Source organism: Mustela lutreola, chromosome 16 (genome assembly GCF_030435805.1).
Source record: "Mustela lutreola isolate mMusLut2 chromosome 16, mMusLut2.pri, whole genome shotgun sequence".
Taxonomy (NCBI): domain Eukaryota; kingdom Metazoa; phylum Chordata; class Mammalia; order Carnivora; family Mustelidae; genus Mustela; species Mustela lutreola.
Genome location: NC_081305.1, coordinates 60102076 through 60125543, shown reverse-complemented (window position 1 = coordinate 60125543; position 23468 = coordinate 60102076). Strand labels below are relative to the sequence as shown.

The 23468-nt window shown below is 58.3% G+C and overlaps 1 protein-coding gene across 1 annotated transcript; it reads left to right on the top strand.

Annotated features, from left to right (window-relative positions):
• Nucleotides 1-1205: 1205 nt before the first annotated feature.
• On the top strand, nucleotides 1206-21611 carry ATP1A3 (ATPase Na+/K+ transporting subunit alpha 3). Its single transcript, XM_059150592.1, has 23 exons — nucleotides 1206-1378; nucleotides 5460-5549; nucleotides 5688-5747; nucleotides 6472-6675; nucleotides 7859-7972; nucleotides 8090-8224; nucleotides 8980-9097; nucleotides 9229-9497; nucleotides 11163-11361; nucleotides 11439-11548; nucleotides 11636-11770; nucleotides 14048-14240; nucleotides 14570-14745; nucleotides 14844-14980; nucleotides 15238-15388; nucleotides 15489-15657; nucleotides 18274-18428; nucleotides 18505-18628; nucleotides 19310-19455; nucleotides 19813-19943; nucleotides 20347-20448; nucleotides 20927-21018; nucleotides 21219-21611. Exons 1-23 carry the CDS (start codon nucleotides 1373-1375, stop codon nucleotides 21245-21247), a joined length of 3045 nt encoding a protein of 1014 aa, XP_059006575.1. The 5' UTR covers nucleotides 1206-1372; the 3' UTR covers nucleotides 21248-21611.
• Nucleotides 21612-23468: the final 1857 nt, after the last annotated feature.

Below are 23468 nucleotides of genomic sequence, written 5' to 3'. Positions count from 1 at the left end.
CAGTGTGGGAAGTGGGGACGGTGTCATGAGATCTGTCTCTGGGAATTATTGTCCTGTGTGTGAGTCTGTGTGCACCTTTTCGTCTGTCATTCACAATCAGCGACACTTTGGCAATTGTGCCCTGTGGACTTCTGCCCCCTGGAGAGGAGTGTGGGTGGTTATGTGTGTGCTGTTGTGTGACTGCAGCAGGGACCACAAAGGCTCCTGGGGTGCATGGGGGGGTGCGAGGCCTATAAGCGGGTGATGGTACCAAGTGTGGGTACGTGTGGGTCTGTGGTTGATGGGCTGCATGGTTGTGGGTCTCTGTGTGAAATGATTCGAGGCCAGGTGCGGTGGTGGAGTGTGTGATGTGCACGTCTGTGAAGTAGTGTTCGCAGGGTGTGAGTCAGTCTACACGGCCATTTATGACCATGGTTGTAATTCCACTGTGATGTGAGGGGGGTGCATTTTATTTCCACATGTTGGTGAATCTCTGGGGTTGTGTGATGGGGTGTTGTGGTATGTGTGTGAGCATCTGCGCTGGTGTGTTTTGGAATGTGATGGTGAAACTGTGCCGGTGTTGGTGCTGAATGTGTGTGTCCTCCCCATCTGGGCTATCTGGGTGATGCTTGGGCGTGAGTGTGAGGCTTGATGGGGTCTTCTGGCTGCGATGGTTCTCCCTGCAGAATTCTGCCATTGTGTGTGTGGGGGGGCACACTACTGAGAGGGCCTCAAGGCTCATTTCCCTTCTGGAGCAACCCTCCTCACTGTAGGGTCTTCCTTGCCTCGTAGGCGCCCTGCAGCTCCCCCTCCTGAACAACACCTCCACAAGGTCTCCAGCCCCACTTCCAGTCCACTGTGTCCCTGGCCTTACTGTGGTGGTTTAAAGGAGTTCCCCCCAAACCGGTGTCCACCTCCCCCAGCGCACCCTTCTCTCGCTGTGGCAACACCCCCACAGTGAGGGAATTTTCGGGGCCCTATCTTCCTCAGCGCCCCATTGCGGGGGTCTCCACGTTCTTCATTGCGGGGTCTCCGGGATCCCCCTTTCTGCGGCGCTCCCCCTTCTGGGAGGTGCCAACACTTTGCGGAGGCTGGGGGGCGGGGAGGACAGCTGCAGTACCGGGGGCGGGGCCGCGGACCATCCGTCAGGGCGGCGGCGCCCCTGATTGGCCGGCGCCGGCCCCCCCGCGGGCGCGGGCATATGAGGAGGAGGAGGCGGCAGCAGCCGCAGACTCTGTGCGGGAGGGCTGCCGGCTGGACGGACCCGCCGACCGAGGCGCGGGCGCTGCAGAGCCCCCCCCCCCCCAGCCCGAGCCCGCGCCTGAGTCCGCCCTGAGGCCTCTGCCCCGGCTCCCGTCCCGCCCGCCCACCCCTCTCCCCCGGAGCCGCCAAGATGGGGGTAGGTGCTGGGGCCGGCCGGGCCGTGCGTGTGTGCGACATGTGGGTCCAGTGACATTGGGTATCTGCGGGGGGCGGGGGCTCCGGAACCCCTGCGCTCCGGGGACAGGTCCGCGGGTCCCGGCCGGTCGGTTTGGTTGTGCCGCTGGTTGAGCGTGTGCGCGGGGCCGCCTGGGGCCGCGGGGTCTGTGGCGTATGTTGGCGTGTCTTTGTGTGCGGGGTTCGTGGGGCACCGACCAGCCCTGCCTGACCTGGTGCGGTTGCACGCTCCACCGTATGTGTGCGTGTGCATGTGTGCGCGCGTGAGCTCCTGGCTCTGGTCCTGCCAGCACCGTCTGCCAGCGATCGTGTGGCCCAGGTTGTGTCTGGGTGTGTCTGAGAGCTGGTGTTTGTGTCTGGGGGTGTTGAAACCCCTCTGCTTCCCCGGCCGGGTGGGGACAGGTCTGGGCTATGGAGTGAACACCAAATGACCTCTCTTTCTCCTTCCAGGCCTGGATGGGGGGGGGGGGGGCTCCGCAGTGCGGCAGGTGGCCTGGGGATGTGTGTGTGTCCAGCCCCTAATCTGAGGAAGCTGATGGGGGGGGGGGGCGCTGGGAGAAGTAGGAGAGCAGTGGCAGGGAGATTTCGTGCCTGGCTGAGGGCGCATGTGTGCACATGTGGGGGGTAGGGGGTGGAGGGAGTGTATCATGCATGTCTGGCTATGCCCTTGCCTCTGTGTCCGTGTGTCCTTGTCTGTCTGTGAGTCTCTCCAGCAGATGCCGCCTCCTTCCCTGGCTGACCACCTGATCCCCTCTGCAGCTCTGGATTCCTCCCTGCGTGTCTGGGGCGGGGCCATAGGGGGAGAGTGGGAGAAGGAGGTGGGGGGCTGGGCAGGAGGAAGACAGAGTCCGGATGGGAAAGGCTAATGGAGAGGGAATATGAGGGATGGGGAGAAAGATGGCGGATGAACACTGATAGGCCCAGGGATGGAGATGGGGGGTGGGGCTGCAGATCTTTGGCTTGGGGTGGGTGAGGGGGGATGGGGAGAAGAAATGGGTGGGAGAGGACCCGGAGAGAGAAGTGGGGGGAGATGAAAGTTAGTGATGGCTTCCAGGTAAGTGGAATGGAGGGAGGTGTGGGCACATTGGAGGAGACTGAGACCGTACCCTGCAGGAAAGGAAGGGGAGCATAAGGAAAAGAAGAGGGGACAGGAGAAGAGAGGCCTTTTAGACATGGGTGGCAGACAGAGAGACAGAACCCTATGGAAAGAGCGAAGGAAATCGGCAGGGCCAGACAGAGATGTTCTGAAAGAGAAAGAGAGAAAGGGACATTGATGCAGAGACAAAGACACACGGTCAGAGAGATATGCAGAGACGTGGGTGAGACAAAGACATGGAGAGACATACAGAAACAAAGAGAGAAGCGGAGTCTGAGATTAGGAGACCCAAGGACAGACATTTCCTATCCAGAAACCACCAAAGTCAGCCTGAAGGGTGGGAGGAGGAGGCAGAGAGCAAAAGGGGAGGTGGAGAGAGAGAGATGCTCAGAGAAGGCCCCAGACACTCTCAGAGGGGGAGGGAGAGGCTGGCCAAGGTGCAGAAGCTGCGCGAGCTGGCGGATGTCAGGGGGAGGCGGATAGTCGAAAATGGTGAGGAGACGCAGAGACTGGCTGCAGCGAGACAGGCGTGTCCCCCACCCTCAGAGGTGCTCCCGCCCCACAGTGCGTCCATCTGGGCCTCCCGCCTTGACTGGGAAAGCCTCGGCTCCCCCTCCAACAGATGGAAGCCCGCCCCCAAGGGAGTCTGGTCATAGCAAGGGCAAGCAGGAGCCAAGGCTTGCCTGCCAGGGACTGGGGTGTCCCGGTCCCCTCCTCCCTCAGACCCAGGGGTCCAGGCCCCCAGCCCCTCCTCCCTCAGACTCAGAAATCCAGGCCACCAGCCCCTCCTCCCTCAGACCTAGGAGTCCAGACCCCCAACCCCCTCCTCCCTCATACCCAAGAGTCAGGCCCCCAGTCCCTCCTCCCTCAGACCCACGAGTCCAGGCCCCTAGCCCCCTCCTTTTTCAGACCAGGAGTCCAAGGATCCCAGCTCCTTCTCCCTCCAAGCATCAGCTCCCAACCTTCCCTAAGGTTCCTGGGGGGCGGGGGCTGCTGGTTTCCTTCCCAACTCCTGCCAGGCCCCCATCTCTCTCCTCTCCTGCTTTGTCCCTCATTTCTCTACCTTGACCCCATGACCTTCTATCTCCACATCTCTCCATCCGGGGGGCCACCCCTGTGGGGAGGTAAGGGCCCTCCTGGCCCAGGCAGTGGAGACGTGTCGTGCCTGTCCCCCAGGCCTCCGTGCTTTGGAGTCAGACGCAGTGCTGCCGCAGGGCTGGTCCGGGGCCAAGCCAACCCCCCACCCTCTGACACCTTCATAGAGACTGCTGGGCCTCCAGGCTGTGGTAACCCCCAGGCTCAGCCTCGGGGTCTGGGGGCAGACCGCAGGCAGCTCAGGCCTCTACAAGGTCATGAGGGGATTAGCCCTGAGCTGCCTGAGCCCGGGATCCCAGCTTGGCTCTGGGCCCACAGGATCTGTCAGCAGCCCTCTCCCAGCACCTGGCCTCACCCCACCCCTCCTGCCAGCCTCCAGGGACACTGTCTTCCCCAGCTGCCCAAGCCCCCCAGACTGGCACCTCCCTCCCACCCCTCATACTGCATCCAGGGCAAGCCAGGCCTGGGGCTTCTGTACCCCAAATCCCAGCCAGCTCCTAGTCTGTCCTCCAGAGACCTGACCTTGCCCATCCCTTGTTCAAAGCTGTCCATGGCTGCCGCCAACCCCCAAGACAGAGGCCAGGGCCCACAGCTCGTCAGTCAGGGCCCCCAGGTCTGGCTGTGTCACCATGCACATAGGAGGCTGGCTCCCAGGCTCTTGTCCCAGCTGTGACCAACTGCTGCGGTACCCTCTCCTCCATCCCCACCGGGCCTGTGGGGCCTCCCAGGATTAGCTGGGTCCTCCGAGAGACAGAGACTGAGACACCCATGGGGTTGAGGACGGGGCCCAGGAAAAGTGTTGGGTAGAGAAGACTGGAAGACAGGGAGAGTGACAGAGGCAGGGAGACCTGGAGCTAGAAGGACAGAGATGCCGAGATAGACCCGAGAGAGACAGACAGACGGATGGACAGGAAGGTCGCAGAGTGAGACAGCCAGAGATAGACAAGGTGATTGAAACAGAGAGGTGGAGAGGGACAGACACACCAAGCATTCCAGGGAAGACATAGCTCGAAAGTTAAAGACAGAGACTCGTGGCAGAGAGAGGCGGAGAGAAGGACAGGGAAAGACACCGAGGGGATCCTCAGGATCTGAGATCCCACAACATGGCAACTTGGAGAGAGACAGGAACCCAGAGAGAATCCAGAGAGAGACTCAGCCAGTCATGGGGAGAGATCGTTTGGGAGATGCAGACAGACATTGTATGAGACAGAGAGACATACACAGCTGGAGATCAGACAGACGGACAGAATTATACAGAGACCCATGCTGAGAGGCTCAGATAGACAGACAGATGACATAAAGAGATGGAGACAGAGCAGGGAGAGAAATAGCCACAGAGAGACAGAGATGGAAAGATACAAAGGTAGGAGACAGAGAGACAAAATAGAACAGTAAGAGAAGGGAACAGAGACCTGGAGAGACAGATCCAGAGACAGAGAAAGACAGACATAGCAAGGGGAGGACCCTCTAGGATCTGGGACAGGCCCAGGGAGGGGAAGAACGAGACACAGAGATAAAGAGACACCAAGTGACTGAAGGAGAGAGAGCCACAGAGATCGGCACAGAAACAGAGAGACAGAAGCACAGACAGACCCAACAGAGACCCAGAGATAACATGGCACCAGAGGCGAGACCCACACATTCTGAGAGACAACCACCCAGAGACACGGGGTAGAGACGGGGGGTGCAGACGAGCCTGACAGACTGTGACCCCCAGAGCCAGCCCTGCCCAAGGCACACAGAAGCAGGCCAGGGTGAAGGTGGGCCCGCAGGGAGGGCAGGTGTCCCCCTTGTAACCCCTTCTCGCCCGCAGTCTGGTGGCTCTGACAGCTATCGTGTCGCCACCTCGCAGGACAAGAAAGATGACAAGGTCTCGCCCAAGAAGAGCAAGGGCACCAAAGAGCGCAGGGACCTGGATGACCTCAAGAAGGAGGTGGCTATGGTAAGCCCCACGCTTTGTACCCGCATAGCCTCCCAGAGCCAAGATATGGCTGGGGATGGGCCTCATGCTCTCAGGTCCTGCCCCAGGCCCCCAAAGGCCTTGGCTCTCACTGCCTCCCCACAAACTCTTGTTCCTCAGACAGAGCACAAGATGTCAGTGGAAGAGGTCTGCCGGAAATACAACACAGACTGTGTGCAGGTGCGGCTGGGCCTGAAGGAGGAGGACATCTGGGAGGGGGGCTGGGGGCTGGACCCCTGAGTCTGAGAGAGGGGGGGCTGGGGGCCTGGACCCCTGAGTCTGAGGGAGGGGGGGCTGGGGGCCTGGACCCCTGAGTTTGAGGGAGGGGGGGCTGGGGGCCTGGAATCCTGGGTCTGAGGGAGGGGGGGCTGGGGGCCTGGAATCCTGGGTCTGAGGGAGGGGGGGCTGGGGGCTGGACCCCTGAGTCTGAGAGAGGGGGTGCTGGGGGCCTGGAATCCTGGGTCTGAGGGAGGAGGGGCTGGAAGCCTGGACCCCTGGGTCTAGAGAAGAGGGGCTGGGGGTCTGGACCCCTGGGTCTAGAGAAGAGGGGTTGGGGGGTCTGGACCCTTGGGTCTGAGAGAGGAGGGGCTGGAAGCCTGGACCCCTGGGTCTGAGAGAGGAGGGGCTGGGGGACTGGACCACTGGGTCTGAGGGAGGAAGGGGCTGAGGGCCTGGGTCTGGGTCTAAGGGAGGAGGGGCTGGGGGCTGGACCCCTGAGTTTGAGGAATGAGGGACTGGGGGGTCTGGATCCCTGGGTCTGAGGAAGGAGGAACTGGGGGTCTGGACCTCTGGTCTGAAGGAGGAGAGGCTGGGGGCCTGAGTCCTGGGGGCCTGCAGTGCTTGTGAAGTGTTGGGGAGCCAGGGTGGCTCAAGGAGGGTCCTGTGTGAGTCCTGTGTCCCCCAGGGTCTGACCCACAGCAAAGCCCAGGAGATCCTGGCCCGGGATGGCCCCAACGCACTCACACCACCGCCTACCACCCCCGAGTGGGTCAAGTTCTGCCGCCAGCTCTTCGGGGGTTTCTCAATCCTGCTGTGGATTGGAGCCATCCTCTGCTTCCTGGCCTACGGCATCCAGGCGGGCACAGAGGACGACCCATCGGGCGACAACGTGAGTGCCCACCACCCTGCCTTGTGCCAGGGCCTCGATATTTAGGGGTGCCCACCCTGCCCTGCTTCTGGCCCCTTCTGGCTTCTCAAAGTCCACTCATGGCTGTGTGGTGATCCCTGGGTGATCCCTCAGCGAGAGAGCCGGAAGTGGTCTTAGGAGACTGAAGCTCAGTAAAGCCAGGGAACTTCTCTGCCATATAGGGGTGGCCTTGGGGACAGTCGTCGCCTGAAAGACTCCCCCCGCCAAAAAACTGAGTGCCCTCGTGTAGAGAGCCAGGCACACCCTCCAACGCAGGGGATGCACAGGGGATGCTGTTGCAGCAGACCCCGTGCCTGGGAACACAGACCTGCATGCTGACCCCGTGGAGATCTTTGTACACGCATATGCACAAATGTGCGGAGTCAACACCGTCATGCCTAGACACGGACTCAGACACAGCTGCCTAGTTCAGACACACAGGCAGGGACACTGACGCAGATGGACAGACACAGGAAATCAGACATACACAGAGCTGCAGGCCCAGCCTGGGGACAGATAGACTGACCTGTGACTCAGGCAGAGACCAATCGTATTCCTAGACTTTGGAACCCAGGGTGCCTGCCTGGCCCATTTGGAGGTGTGTGCGACACTTGACCTCGGAGTCCTGAGTTCGAGCCCCACATTGGGTGTAGAGATTACCCCCCAAATAAATAAGAAAATAAACAAAACTTAAAAGGAAATTTAAAATGCACACAGGCAGAAAGACAGACACGGGGTCTCAGACCCAGGCAGAGAGAGACAGAGAGACAGAGATCCACACACAGAGACCTACACACAAACAGTCCCATCAGTTTAAAGCCAGGCACGCAGCCCAGCAGAGAGACAGACACATTGACCTGAGCGCAGGACAGACATGTACATGGATAATGTATGCTCAGCTTCTCAAACACAGGCAGTAAGATGGAGCGACACACAAAATCGAGAGACTGACTGACCTAGAGACACACGCACCCACGTGCAGAAAGAGGGGCCCTAACAGGCAGATGGACACACGGACCCTCGAGTAGACACAACCTGGGGTCAGGTACACAAATATGGAGCCCCCTGCCCCCTGTTGACTCGGGGCCCCCTTCCTGGATCCCACACCTCTCGGGCTGAGCCTGGGAGGGAGCAGCTCTGAGGTATGGCCCTGTTTGCCCCACAGCTGTACCTGGGTATTGTGCTGGCTGCTGTGGTCATCATCACAGGCTGCTTCTCCTACTACCAGGAGGCCAAGAGCTCTAAGATCATGGAGTCCTTCAAGAACATGGTGCCCCAGGTGAGGGGAGCTTGGAAGGGGGCGCGTGGGAGCAAGAGGTAGGAAGGTGGTGGTGAGGTGTGCCATCCAAACCCGGGTGGAGAGCGGGGCACTGACTCTTCTCTGTTGGGCCCCCAGCAAGCCCTGGTGATCCGTGAGGGTGAGAAGATGCAGGTGAACGCTGAGGAGGTGGTGGTGGGGGACCTGGTGGAGATCAAGGGTGGAGACCGAGTCCCAGCCGACCTACGGATCATCTCAGCCCATGGTTGCAAGGTGGGACCAGGACCTGGGACCCAACTCTGTCCTTCCTGAAGTGGCTCTGGGGTCCAGGCCCCCAGCTCCTCCTCCCTCAGACCCAGGGTTCTAGGCCCCAGCCCTTCCTCCCTCAGACCCAGAGCTCCAGGCCCCCAGCCCCTCCTGCCTCAGACCTAGGGGTCCATGCCCCCAGCCCCTCCTCCTTCAGACCCAGGAGTCCAGGCCCCCAGCCCCTCCTACCTCAGACCCTGGCATCCAGGACCCCAGGCCCTCCTCCCTCAAACCCAGGGTTCCAGGCCCCCAGTCAATATTCCCTCAGACCCAGGAGTCCAAGCCCCCAGCCCCTCCTCCCTCAGACCTGAGTCCAGGCCCCCAGACCCTCCTCTGTCAGGTTCAGGAGTCTAGACCCTTAGCCTTCCCACCCTCAAAGCTAAGAGTCCCGCCCTCAGCTTTCTCCTCCTTCAGACCCGAGAGTCCAGGCCCCCAACCCCCTCCTTCCTTAAACCCATGGGCCTGGTCCCCACCCTTCCTCCCCCAGGACCCAGGAGTCCAGGCCCCTTGTCCCTACGCCCGGACCCATCAAACCTTAGAGCTTGGCGAGCAGTCTCTGCTTCCCAGCTTTAGGAGCCTCTAGTCCCCAGACACCACTCACTCACCCAGGCGTCTAGGCTTCTAGTTACGACCTCCACAGGTACAGCCTTGGCCCCGGTGTCCTCTGGACAAGTGCCCCCTGGCCCCAGGGCTGAGCCCTTCCTCCTTTCACCCACCCTCAGGTGGACAACTCCTCCCTGACCGGCGAATCAGAACCGCAGACCCGCTCTCCTGACTGCACCCACGACAACCCCTTGGAGACCCGGAACATTACCTTCTTCTCTACCAACTGCGTGGAAGGTGCGGCAGGGGGTCCCCAGGTTGGGGCGGGGCTGATCCAGACAGAGAGCTGTGTGTCTGGGACTCGGGGTCCCTCTGAACCTCGCCCTGACCCCACCCCCAGCTCAGCCTGCTCCCCTCTGGACCCACAGGCACGGCTCGTGGCGTGGTGGTGGCCACAGGAGACCGCACTGTCATGGGCCGCATTGCTACACTGGCTTCAGGCCTGGAGGTGGGCAAGACGCCCATCGCCATTGAGATCGAGCATTTCATCCAGCTGATCACCGGTGTGGCTGTCTTCCTGGGCGTGTCCTTCTTCATCCTGTCCCTCATTCTCGGGTACACCTGGCTGGAGGCTGTCATCTTCCTCATCGGCATCATCGTGGCCAATGTCCCCGAGGGCCTGCTGGCCACCGTCACTGTAAGGCTCGGACCCCCACGTTTGAGGGAGGAGGGGGCAGGGGGGCCTGAAAGCCACGTTCCTGAGCAGGATGGCTTGTGCCCCGAGGGCTGAGCCTCCGAGGTCTTGAATGAAGCAGATGGAAATCTCGGGGCACACTGCAAGGCACAAAGGGCCAACAGCCTGCCACATTCTTTTTTCTTTTTCTTTTTTTTTTTTTGAGAAAGAGGGAGGGAGGAAGCAAGAGGGGGACGGGGGAGATCCCAAGTAGACTCCAGGCTCAGCGCAGAGCCCGACACGGGGCTTGATCCCATGACCCTGAGATGGTGACCTGAGCCGAAACCAAGAGTCAGATGCTCAACCGACTGAGCACCCCGGGCACCCCCTCAGTCCTATCACTTTCTAAGTTAAGTTACATGATTAAGAAGCCCACCCCCGTGGGGCTCTCTGCTATCTCAGTTAGGAGACATATGACTCTCAGTCTCGGGCTTGGGAGTTCGAGCCCCACGTTGGGTGCAGAGATTACTTAAAAATAAAATCTTAAAAAAAAAAAAAGGAAGTCCACCCTCATGATAAAAGGTCCAAAGAATACATTAAAATAGTTTAAAAAAAATAAAATAATGCCCCCACCGGCCCTGTCCCCAGTGGTCAGCCCCACCATAGAAGTGCATTGTCTACACAGCTCCCTGGCCAGTATAGGCGTATTCTAGCCAGTGGGGCAGTGCTGACGGCACATAGACCCGACCATCCCAGGAATTCTCTTTGTCTGCTTGGTGCTTTTTTTTTTTTTTTTTTTTTTTAAGATTTTATTTATTTGAGAGAGACAGGAGAGAGAATGCACACAAGCAGGGGGAGGACAGAGGGAGAGGCAGGCTCCCTACTGGGCAGGGAGCCCAATGTGGGACTTGCTCCCAGGACCCTGAGATCATGACTTGAGCTGAAGGCCGACGCTTAATGACCGAGCCACGTAGGCGTCCCACCTGCTTGATTTTTTTTCACTGAATATATCCTGCAGCATTTTCCCCATTAGCATGTTCAAAGCCAGGGTAGGTCAGGGGCTCTTTACCAACGTGGGGTCACACATACAGACGCCCCGCTGTGATTCTGGGCACAGGCAGGTGGGCGGCACGCAGACTGAGCTCCCCAAGAGCCCCCTTGAGGCCTTGTCCAGCTTCTTCCCCCCACCCCACAGGTAGCCCCCCTACCCAGGCTTCCAGCAGCATCACTGTACTGACGGCAATAGAATAATTGAATCCAGACCCCCGTTTTGGGCTCAGTTTTGTGCCAGGCGCGATGGTATTGAACCTCATCCTCACAGCTACAGGCGGTGGGGACTTGCTTTCTCGTGTATTATTTCTTTCTTTCTCTGTATTATTCTGTACTTTTTGTCCCGTGGCTTATTCACCCTTGCTGTCATTCCCAGATGTTTGGGTTTTCTCTCGTTCGGGATGGTTCTCAAGGCTGCCGCTGTGCACAGAGCAGTGGCTGGCTTTGGGGGTGCATGTCCAAGCCTATGAGTGTTGGTCTCTGCCTCAGGGTGGAACTGCCGGACAGCACCAGGCTTCCGAACGTCTGTCTGTCCTGTTGCTGTTTGATGTTAGGGCATGTTGTGGGTGCTTGCGGTGCTGGCGCGAGCCTGCTGCCTGGCTTCCCCCATGACTGTGATTGTGACCTCCCGCCCTCTAGGTGTGTCTGACGCTGACAGCCAAACGCATGGCCCGGAAGAACTGCCTGGTGAAAAACCTGGAGGCTGTGGAGACCCTGGGCTCCACCTCCACCATCTGCTCGGACAAGACAGGGACCCTCACCCAGAACCGCATGACGGTCGCCCACATGTGGTTTGACAACCAGATCCATGAGGCTGACACCACAGAGGACCAGTCAGGTGAGGCTAGGGCCATGGCAGGGACCACGGGGGTCTGGCCCCAAGGCCCTGTGACAGGGGACACATGCCTCCTTCAGGCACCTCGTTCGACAAGAGCTCGCACACCTGGGTGGCCCTGTCCCACATTGCTGGACTCTGCAATCGAGCCGTCTTCAAGGGAGGTCAGGACAACATCCCTGTGCTCAAGGTGGGTCCAGCTGCCCCCTTGACTCGGTCCTGCCTGTGGCCGTGGCCGCTGCCGCTGCTCTGCTCTGATGGCCCTCTGTCCCCACAGAGGGATGTGGCTGGCGATGCTTCTGAGTCTGCCCTGCTCAAGTGCATCGAGCTGTCCTCTGGCTCTGTGAAGCTGATGCGTGAACGTAACAAGAAAGTGGCAGAGATTCCCTTCAATTCCACCAACAAATACCAGGTACTCTGGGCTGTCTGGCCTGAGAGCCAGCCTGGACTTCCAGGTCTCGATCGTGCCTGTACGCGGTCACCTCTGCCCCACTGCCCCCTTGCTTTGGACAAGTTACTAACCTTCCAGAGCCTTGGTTTTACCATCTGTGAAATGGGAATGGCAGCATCCACCTGGTTAGGTGAGGAACAGGGTGACCCAGGAGTGAGAGCAAGGTCTCTGTCAGAGTGGGAAGCTGAGGAATGGAGATCTTTCTATAGTGAAGAGGGGCCCACCAGAGAGCTCTCATTCATTCTGCAATCTTTGGTTGAGCCATCAGCTCATGTCAGGAACACGTGCTGGGACACCTGTGACACCTGTGGCAGTGAGTGATACAGTGGAGTCCATCCCTCTAGTGCTAGAAGACAGACAATGATGAAAGCATGAGGAAATATAGAATATCAGAATATGCTGGCTGTGGGTGTCTGGGGCAAGAGTGTTCTAGACAGGGGGCACAGCCTGTGCAAAGGTCCTGAGACAGGAGTATTCTGATGTCTGAACGCTAGCCAGACAGCTAGGATGGTGGAGCAGGAAGCCAGGGAATGTGCTAGAGGCAAGGGCACTAGGTACCTGGGCAGGACCCATCGGGTTTGTGGGCCAGGGAGAGGACTCAGGTATGACTTTTCTTTTTTATGATTTTATTTTGTTTTAAAAAATATTTTTATTAATTTATTTGACAGAGATCACAAGCAGGCAGAGAGGCAGACAGAGAGAGAGGGGGAAGCAGGCTCCCTGGTGAGCAGAGGCCCTGATGTGGGGCTCGATCCCAGGACCCTGGGATCATGACCTGAGCCGAAGGCAGAGGCTTTAACCCACTGAGCCACCCAGGTGCCCCTCAGGTGTGACTCTTAAGAAGGACGTAAGCCACGGGAGGGCTCTGTGCAGAGGAACAGTGGGGCCTGACTCACATTTTTATTTTTTATTATTTTTTAAGATTTTGTTTATTTATTTGACAGAGATAACAAGTAGGGCAAGAGGCAGGCAGAGGTGGGGGGGGGGAGCAGGCTCCCCACTGAGCAGAGAGCCCAATGCGGGGTTCCATCCCAGGACCCTGAGACCATAACCTGAGTCAAAGGCAGAGGCTTAACCTACTGAACCACCTAGGCACCCCTTGACTCATGTTTTTAAAAAGAGTTTCACTGAGATATCATTCATCTATCCTAGATCGCCCACATGAAGTACATAACTCAGCGTTTTGGGTTGTTCACAGATACGTGCAGTCAGCTCCACAATTATGGAACTTTCCATCACATCAAAAAGAAGCCTCGCGCTCCTTAGCGCTTGTTCCCCTCCTTCTCCATCTCTCTGATCCCCCAGCAACCACTCGTCTACTTTCTGTCTCTCTGCATTGATCTATTCTGGACATTTTGTATAAATGGAACCCTGAGACACGTGGGGTTTTGTAGCTGGCGTCTTCCATTTCGTGTGATGTTCTCAAGGGTCACTTCCGCTATGGTGTGTGTCGGTCCCCCAGACCTCTCCGTGGCTGGGCAGTGTGGCGTAGCCCACACAGGCCCATTCGTTGGTCCCTTTATCTGCCGATGGATGCTTGAGTCCTTCGCCCCTATGCACTACCATGTGTGATGCCACTGGAAACTTCCCACACACGTTTCCTTGTGGCCAAACTTTGGCTGTCTCTCGGGTGTGTGCTTGGGAACGGGTGTGTGCTTGGCTCACAGAGTAACTCTACCTTTTGGGGGCTGCCACACTGTTTGTCAAAGTGGCTGCCCCGTGTCCCACTGACTCACCTTTTTAAAGGCTCCTCTTGGCTGCTGTGGGGAGGAAGTACTATGGGCTGCGGAGGGCAACAGGGAGCCTCGGCATGGTAGCGGGTGGCTGGCCAGGGAGGTGGGGGGGAGGTGAGGGGAGGTCAGAAGCTGAGTGTATTGGAGAGGGGAGCTGGGCAGATTTGGTGGTGGGTCAGATGTGGGACAAGAGGACACTGGGCAAGACAGGGAGAGAGAGATGTATCCTAAGGATGGCCGAGATTTCTGCGAGCGAGCCCCACGGGCTGAAACATCTGTGAGACAGACAGAAATGGGCAGCGGGGAGCTGCGATCTCTGGGAGAAACTCCAAGAACCAGATGGAGATCTCTTGGGTAGAGAGTTTGGGGCAGAGAGTTTTGCATTCTGGGGGAGCCCCCGCTGTGGTCTGTCCCGGCCCCCATGCTCTGGGAGGGTGGGGACCGTCCTCTCCCCGTGCTGGGTCCCGCCAAGGCTCAGGCAAGCCGGCCCTCGGCCTCTCCACAGCTCTCCATCCATGAGACTGAGGACCCCAACGACAACCGCTACCTGCTGGTGATGAAGGGAGCTCCCGAGCGGATCCTGGACCGGTGTTCCACCATCCTGCTGCAGGGCAAGGAGCAGCCACTGGATGAGGAGATGAAGGAGGCCTTCCAGAACGCCTACCTCGAGCTCGGCGGCCTGGGCGAGCGTGTGCTGGGTACGCACCTCGGGAGGCGCTGACCTGGGGCATAGGCTCAGCCAGCTTGCAGAGTCGGGGGTGCGGTCCTTGAGGGCATGGGGAGGGGTGTGAGGCTGCCCAGAATCTGGCTCAGAATAGGGCCTCCCAGAATGCGCTGTGAATGAATGAATGGATGAAGAGGGAGTGAGTGTATGAATGAGACAAGGCTTCTTTAGAGGGTGAATGTTGACAGCCCCACCGGCCGGGGCTCTCCTGACTGCAGGGATCCTAGCAGTGCAGAGCCATGGACCGGGAGGGCAGCTGTCTGGGGCGGGAGCCCTCATGCCCTCACCCCATCCTGCCGTCAGGTTTCTGCCATTACTACTTGCCTGAGGAGCAGTTCCCCAAGGGCTTCGCCTTTGACTGCGACGACGTGAACTTTACCACCGACAACCTCTGCTTTGTCGGCCTCATGTCCATGATCGACCCACCCCGAGCAGCCGTCCCCGACGCGGTGGGCAAGTGTCGAAGCGCTGGCATCAAGGTGTGGCCTGGGGCAGCAGGGGGTCGGGGGGGGTGGGGGCGGGCCACTCCAGGGGTCGCCAGCAGTAAGACTGGACCATCCCTGCCCAATGCCCACAGGTCATCATGGTTACGGGTGATCACCCCATCACGGCCAAGGCCATCGCCAAGGGCGTGGGCATCATCTCCGAGGGCAATGAGACAGTGGAGGACATCGCTGCCCGGCTCAACATTCCAGTCAGCCAGGTCAACCCCCGGTGAGGCCCACCCCCCCGCTTCTGGCTCTTAGCATTTGGTCCCACGCCCCCTCCACATTCGAGGATGGGCCGGGTGGGGCAGGGCTGCCTCTGAGCTTGGCTGTTCACAGCCCTGTGACCCTGAGCAAGTCACTTACACTTCCCGAGCCTTGGTTTCAGAGCCCAGTCCTCCCACCTCTCCTGTCTGTGGGCTCAGCCAGCCTGGCTGTCTGTCCATGCTTCCCCACGTGTCCTGACCGGCCCTCTGCTCTTCCCAGGGATGCCAAGGCCTGTGTGATCCATGGCACCGACCTCAAGGACTTTACCTCAGAGCAGATCGATGAGATCCTGCAGAACCACACCGAGATCGTCTTCGCCCGCACGTCCCCCCAGCAGAAGCTCATCATCGTGGAAGGCTGTCAGAGACAGGTGGGCTTGGCCTGAGGCCTCCTCGGAGGAGGGGGCTGTGACCCGGATGAGGGGCTGGAGCCAGGCCTCTGGGTGTCACCCTCACCCACTCTCCCTCCAGGGAGCCATCGTGGCTGTGACTGGGGATGGTGTGAATGACTCCCCCGCCCTGAAGAAGGCCGACATTGGCGTGGCCATGGGTATCGCCGGCTCGGATGTGTCTAAGCAGGCAGCGGACATGATTCTGCTGGATGACAATTTTGCCTCCATCGTCACGGGCGTGGAAGAGGGTGAGTTGGCCGGGGAGGTCCTGGAGACTGGGGTTCCTGCAGGAGGCCCCTAGAGGGGCAAGAGGAACCGGCCAGGGCTGTGGCGGAATGCGTAGTAGGGGGACACCAGAACCCTTCCGAGCCGCCTATGGAGCCTGAAACTAGTCCTTTCCGTCCTTCATCCCCGAAGTGGGGCTGGGGGCTCCCTGGGGACAGGGCTGAGCTGACGCATTTCTGGGGCCCAGTCTGGTGAGCAAGGCAGACACAGAAGCATTTTTAAAACCTGTAAGTGCAACCATGGGGAAGACCAGGGTCCTTTGGGAGCCTCATGGAGGTCCCTCGCCAAGCCTGGGGTCGGGGTGAGGAAGCTTCTAGAGTAGACAGGAATCAGCATACGGAGTCCCAGGAGCCAAGCTGGAACATTCAAGAAGAGTAGTGCAGGGGGAGGGAGCTGTTGGCTGAGGGACAGAGCGCACACAGGCGAGGCGCTGGGAGGTTGCCCGTGTGCTGGGCGGGACCTGGCGTCTGGGGCTTGGGACACCGAGCCCACGCTGCAGAGCCCATGGCCACCACCGCCTCCTGACAGGCTTTAATGAGGCCCCAGATGGAGCTGGTTCACATTTAATTTTATTCTGATCATCAAAGCAATTCCTGATAATTATAGGAAATGTAGACAAGCATTAGGAAGAAAATTGGAATTACCCCTAACCTCACCATCCAGAAATAATCACTACTCCTGCTCTGTACATTCTCCTCCCGCTCCTCTCTCCCTTTGGCAGTGTCCCCAGGGTAAAAAAAGAATGCATGATAAAAGAGAATGCCAGCAGTAAAGCTGAGCCTAAAGTGACAAATGAGATGACCTTATCCCTTGCCTCCTGGTCCTGGAAGACACCGTGGGTAAACCTTTCTTCCTCCCCAAGATGTCTGTGTGTATGAAAGGCATGACCTTGTGGGATCACCGGTCACACCTTCCACACTTATACTGGGCTCCCACCTTGTGCCTCCTGCCTGGTGTGGGACAGACAGCTGTGAGCAGAGCAGACACAGTCCCTCCCCTGCAGGAGCCAGGAGGGGCAGCTTTAGACAAATTAACACACGGATCGTGACATAACACACATAGATGTAAATTGCAGCAAGTGCCGAGAAACTCACAAGTGGGACGCCATGGCAGGTAACAGCCGTGGCCCTATCCACATCGGGCAGGCAAGGCAGGCCTCTCAGAGGTGGGAAACACAAAGAAACCCACAAAGTTTAAATTCCAGTAGGGGAAATTCAGGTATACCGCAGAGCAAAGAGCATAGGGAACCCCCATGTTCCCATCCCCCAGCTCCCTCACCACTCACGACCCCTCTTGTCTCAACACACACACTGGATTACGTTGAAGCACACTTCAGTCCTCATTGCCTCCATCAATACCAGCCGTTTGTGGAAGGCCGAGCACAGCAGGAACAGGAAAGAGCGGGTCTTACTTTTACACAAAGGTGATCCGACCATTCGTACCACTAGGCAGCCTGCCTTTCTTTTTCCATGTGAATGACATACCTTGTTACTCATGCCTCTCAGGGCACCCTGGAGGATACGAGGAGGTGCTGGCTGCGTTAGTCTTTACCTTTTATTTACTTTTTAAATTTTAAATATTTTTTTATTTATTGGGGGGGAGGGGCAGAGGGAGAAGCAGGCTCCCCACTGAGCAGGGATTCCCAAGACGGGACTCGATCCCTTGACTTCGGGATCGTGACCTGAGCTGAAGGCAGATGCTTAACCTGCTGAGCCACCCAGCCGCCCCAGCTTCTTTTTACTTTATACACACTGGACTGATTGTGTTTGTATCGAGAGAGGACATACGTCCAGTAAGCTGGGCAGTTTGCTGAATTTTTACACATGTACACACCCAGGCAACCACCAGACCCCGACCAAGATAAGGAACATTTCCAGCTCCATCAGGTTCCCTCCGGCCCATAGCTCCCTGCCCAGAAATAGGCTGTACCTTGACTTTGAGCCCCATGCAATAGTCTTGAACCTCGTGTGTCAGTAACTTGTTCCTTTTCCTTGCTGGGCAGTATTCTGTTGTAGGGAGGGACAGTAGGCCGTTCATTCATCCACTCCCATGCTGGTGGCCATTGGGGTCGGTTCTGGGTTTTGGTGATGGGGACTAACGCTATGGTGAACCTTCTCATACTTGTTTTTTGGTGGGCATAAACACTCCTTTAAACCTGGGAGTAGGGGGCGCCTGGGTGGCTCAGTGGGTTAAGCCACTGCCTTCGGCTCGGGTCATGATCTCAGAGTCCTGGGATCGAGTCCCGCATCGGGCTCTCTGCTCAGCGGAGAGCCTGCTTCCCTCTCTCTCTCTCAGCCTGCCTCTCCATCTACTTGTGATTTCTCTCTGTCAAATAAATAAATAAAATCTTTAAAAAAATAAAAAATAAAAAAAAAAATAAACCTGGGAGTAGGATTTCCAGGTCAGTAGAGTGGGGGAGGGGGTGTTAATTTTAATACAAGCCGCCCAACAGCCTTCCCAAGTGGCTATTTCTCAAGGCATCGCAGTGGGTGTTTGTGCAGGAAGGTGGGCAGGTGGGAGGGTGGATTGGAAGGAAGGGGGTCCAGGGTGCCCGGGATCTGAGCCTGCCCCTGCCACAGGCCGCCTGATCTTTGACAACCTGAAGAAGTCCATCGCCTACACGCTGACCAGCAACATCCCTGAGATCACGCCCTTCTTGCTGTTCATCATGGCCAACATCCCCCTGCCTCTGGGCACCATCACCATCCTCTGCATCGACCTGGGCACTGACATGGTGAGTCCCAGCCACCCTCTGGGCCCCATGAGGGGAGGGTCCCCCACTCCCAACTTACGCAGCCTCTCCTGCCCAGGTCCCTGCCATCTCATTGGCATATGAAGCTGCAGAGAGTGACATCATGAAGAGACAGCCCAGGAACCCTCGCACGGACAAACTGGTCAATGAAAGGCTCATCAGTATGGCCTATGGGCAGATTGGTGAGGACTTGGCGACCCCACCTGGTTCATGGCTGGATGCCCAGTGCCTGGCCCACAGTGGGCACTCTGGAATCTTCTGTTGGATGAGTGGGGTGAAAGCAGGATTTGCTGTTGGAGGTTTGGGAATGACTGGCAGATGCAGGCAGAGGACAGGCCTGGGGGGTGCATCCGGGGGGCAAATGGGACACCAAGGATTGGCCCCAGGTTGGCCACCTCAGAACCCACTGCTCCACCCTCCTCCGTGGTGGGGAAGACAAGATCTGACCATGAGTGGTCTGAGGGCAGGAGTGAGCCCCATCCCTTCCCTCCTCACTGCTGCTGGAGGTACATGTGTAGAGCCTTGGAGATGCTGAGCTCCCCGTTGCTGGGAGTATGCCAGAAGGCAGAGGCTTCATAGTGGTGGTCAGAGGCCCGGGGAGATCATTCCGGCATTGGGGAGCCTGTCAGACTGAAATCCCCGGGGGTTCTCAGGGACTCCCTGATGCTTATTAGGGGGCCTGGCTCTGGTGGGAGAGAGCCTCCCGGTGAGTCCCGCCACCAGGTGGCGCTGCCGGGGTGCCCGCTGGGAGCTGGGCATGCGTTCTGGGGTAGCTGCCCCCCCTCCCCACTGTGGAGTCTCCTTCGGAGGTTCCCTGGGCTGGCCCCGACCCGAACCTCTCCTCATCTCCTCCCCACCTCCAGGAATGATTCAGGCTCTTGGTGGCTTCTTTTCCTACTTTGTGATCCTGGCAGAAAATGGCTTCTTGCCCAGCAACCTGGTGGGCATTCGGCTGAACTGGGACGACCGCACCGTCAACGACCTGGAGGACAGTTACGGACAGCAGTGGGTGAGCGAGCGGCCCTACGGCACTGGTGAGGGGGCTCCCGTCAGCGCCCCTGCCTGCAGCAGGCAGGAGCCCCTATCCGCTGTCCCAGCCACGGGATGGGACTGCCTCCTAGGATGGTCCTTCTGCCCGGGGCTCAGGCCTCCTGGCACTCTCAGCCCAGCCTACCAAGGTGCCCGCCACCTCTGGTCTCGCTCTCCCCCACCTGCCACAGAGGGGAGGCCCCATCGGGACAGAGCCCCTGCCCCCCACCCCAGGGCTGGTACAGGGGGTGCAGACACGGGGCACGTGGATCCCTGGTTGGGACCTGGCTGTGGCGGTGCTGACGGCCACCCTGCCTGCTTGTCATCGCTGCTGCAGACGTACGAGCAGAGGAAGGTGGTGGAGTTCACATGCCACACTGCCTTCTTCGTGAGCATCGTGGTCGTCCAGTGGGCTGACTTGATCATCTGCAAGACCCGAAGAAACTCTGTCTTCCAGCAGGGCATGAAGTGAGGGCCGGCGGCACGAGGCTCTGTTCTGTCCCATCCATGCATCTGTCTGTCCCTCCCCACGTGTGCCACACGTCCGTCTTTGCCCCTGAGTGATTTCCTCTGAGTGGTCCCATCTATCGTGGATTCCTTCTGTGTGTCTTTCCGTGTGTATGTGTGTGTGTGTGTTGGGGGGCAGGGGTGTCACTGCTGGGGTCCCCTTCCCACGCCTGTCTGTGTGTTGCTGTCTCTGTCTGTCTGCCTTTCTCCTTCTGTTGCCAACTCTCTGTCTCCTGTTCGTCCCTCTGTGCAACTCCTGTGCGACTCCGGGGCTGTCTGTCTCTGTCCACCTCAGGCTGTGCCTGGCTCTGGGGGACTGGGGGCTGGCTCAGGTCCTCTGAACCAGCCCCGCCTGTGCCTCCAGGAACAAGATCTTGATCTTTGGGCTGTTCGAGGAAACGGCACTTGCTGCCTTCTTGTCCTACTGCCCTGGCATGGACGTGGCCCTCCGCATGTACCCGCTCAAGTAAGTGCCCCTCACCCTCCTGCCTCCTGCTTCCTGCCTCCCACTCCGGGAGCGTCCAAGGAGCCTTCCCCATGGGACATCCTCCTTGGCCCCACGCGGATCTCAAGCCTCACCTCTCCTACTGTCTCCTTGAACCATCCACCATCACAGTCCCTGTTCTTTTTTCTCTAAGATTTTATTATCTTTAAGTCATCTCTGCACCCAACGTGGGGCTCAAACTCACAACCCCGAGTTGGAGAGCTGCCCGCCCCACCGATTGAGCTGGCCTGGTGCCTCCGAGTCTTTGTTCTGATGCCCCGGAGCCCTCCCCTATGGACATTCTCGCAGGGGGGCCCCTCCAGGCCCCAGTCAGCAGCCTCAACCAGAGGGCAAGGGAGAATTCCCACCCCCCAGGGCAGCCTTCCTGTTCTCCAGACTTGGCCTCTGTGCCCCCAGGATGGCCGCTCACCCACAACCCGCTGCTCTCCTGTCTCTGCAGGCCCAGCTGGTGGTTCTGTGCCTTCCCCTACAGTTTCCTCATCTTCGTCTATGACGAGATCCGCAAACTTATCCTGCGCAGGAACCCCGGGGGTGAGGGGGCTCCCCGGGTGTGGGGCAAGGCTGGGGGGGCAGGGGTGCAGTTGGGGGGCGGGGGGCAGGGCGCTGTGCCAACCTCTCTGTCTCCCCCATGTCCCTCCTCCTCTCTTCCTGGCTCTACGGTCCCCCTCTTCTCGGTCTCTGTCCTGCACCCTTCTCCATGTCTCTTTCTCTTTCTCTCTCTTTGTCTCCAGGTTGGGTGGAGAAGGAAACCTACTACTGACCTCACCGCCCCCCCACATCGCCCATCTCTTCCCTGCCCCCCAAGCCCAGGACAGCCCCCACCAGTCCCCCCATTTTGTATTCTGGGGGAGGGGCCCTCTCTCCCCATGGCCCCACCTTGGCCCCTACCCCCTCAATTTATCTCCTGCCTCCCCACCGACCCCCCTCTGGCTGGCTTCTCTCTCCAACCCCTCCCGGCCCCCTTCTCCCCCCTCTCTTTTCTGTGTCACTGTTCCTCTCCCTCTCCTCTTCCTCCCCGTCCCCTCTGCACCCCCTCCCTGGGCTCTTTTTTACTCCCCCTAACCCCCAGCTGACGCCATCTCTGGTTCTGGACAATTATCAAATATATCAGTGGGGAGAGAGAAGCGTGTGTGCGTTGTGCTTGGTTTCTGACCCTGAGGGTGGGGAGCGGGTGGCTTCCCCGGTGCTGGCATCCATGGCCGGTGACCCACACAACCCCAGGAGCCACAGAATCATGGAGTCACCAAGTCATCGGGTTTTAGACCCAACCGAGGTTACAGTGAGAGCAGCTTCAAATCACTGGGCAGTGGGATTATGGGATCAGGGCAAAGGAAGAGAGGCAAACTCAAAGGGGAAGGGAGGGTGACAATGCTGGTGACAAAGATGACAGTGGTGATGATGGTGATTTCACTGAGTGCCCTGAGTTGTTCAACCTTTAAGTGCTGTGTTCTTCTGTCACTCTTTTTTTTTTTTTTTTTTTTGAGATAAACTTTAAGTGCAAAATCTTAAAGGCACAAGGCACAGCTCAATGATTTTTAAGATGACATTGTGGGGCCCCTGGGTGGCACAGTCGGTCAAGCATCAGACTTTTGAGCTCAGCTCAGGTCTTGATCTTGGGGTCATGAGTTCGAGCTCTAGCCTACTTTAAAAAAAAGGGGGGGGGGCGCCTGGGTGGCTCAGTGGGTTAAAGCCTCTGCCTTCGGCTCAGGTCCCGATCCCAGGGTCCTGGGATCGAGCTCCGCATCGGGCTCTCTGCTCAGCAGGGAGCCTGCTTCCCGCTCTCTCTCTGCCTGCTTCTCTGCCTACTTGTGATCTCTCTCTGTCAAATAAATAAATAAAATCTTTAAAAACAAACCTACAGTGCATAACCACCACCCAGATCAAAGTACCGAACATTTCTACCCACCCAGAAAGTTCCTTCGTGCCCCTTTCTCGCCAGCGCCCCTCCCCCACCAGAGGCTGCTCTGATTTCTGTCATCATCCTTTAGTTGCACCTGTTCTGGGACTTCGTGTAAATGAAATCCTACAAGCACGTGGTCGTGTGTGTCCGGCTTCTTGTCCTCGGCACCCCTGTGAGAGTCACTCACACTGTCCCACGTATTGGTTGCTTTAGGACCTTTCTAACAGTGTCCTCCGACGACTTGCGTATGCGTCTCTGTTGGGCTTATGCTTAGGAGAGGGATAGCTGCGGGTGGCACAGGCTGTGTTTTCGCTTTAAGCCGGCCATACCCTTCCCAGAGCTCACATGTCATCCCGCATTCCCACAGGCTGTTGCCTGTCCCTTGACTTCCAGCCCTCCTGGCTGGGCTGCAGCGGCCCTTGGCTCCAGGTCGACTCTCTGACCAACCCCAAGACGTTGAGTGTGAGTGTGCACATGCCCACCGTACCCTACAATTACATTGACCTACATTAGTGCCCAATGGCCTTATGGCCTTTTTCAGAAAAGTGAAAGTCCTCTTGGGATTTCTTTCATTTAGCGAAAACGGGTGCTAATGTAGGTCTTTTATCAAAGCGAAGTGACATGAACTTCTGGAAAGTGGGGCTACTCTTTGCTTTACCCCATTTTGGCTTATAGCAGTTTTCCTAGGAACACTCCATTTGGGATACTGGGGGCAACCTGTACTCTCATAGACAGCCGAGGTCCAGAGAGGGCAGGGACTTCCCTGAAGTCACACAGCAGGGACACAAGCCAGGTTTCTGATTGTCTGTGCTGAGGTCCTCCTACGTTCCCAGCTCCACTTCTTCCAGGGATCCAAGAGGCAGGAAGGAGGCCTCAGACTGGAGGGAGCACAGGGCCAGAGCCTGTCTCCCACAGACTTTTCAGGGGCCCCCTTATTTCCCACCATCCCCCTAATTCAGGGCCCACCTGCCATCTCCCACCATCCCCCTGCCTCAAGGACCCTCCCATCTCCCCCAATCCCAGTTTCAAGGGGCTCCTCCCCCACATTGTCCCTGTGCTGAGACCCCATCTCCTGAGATCC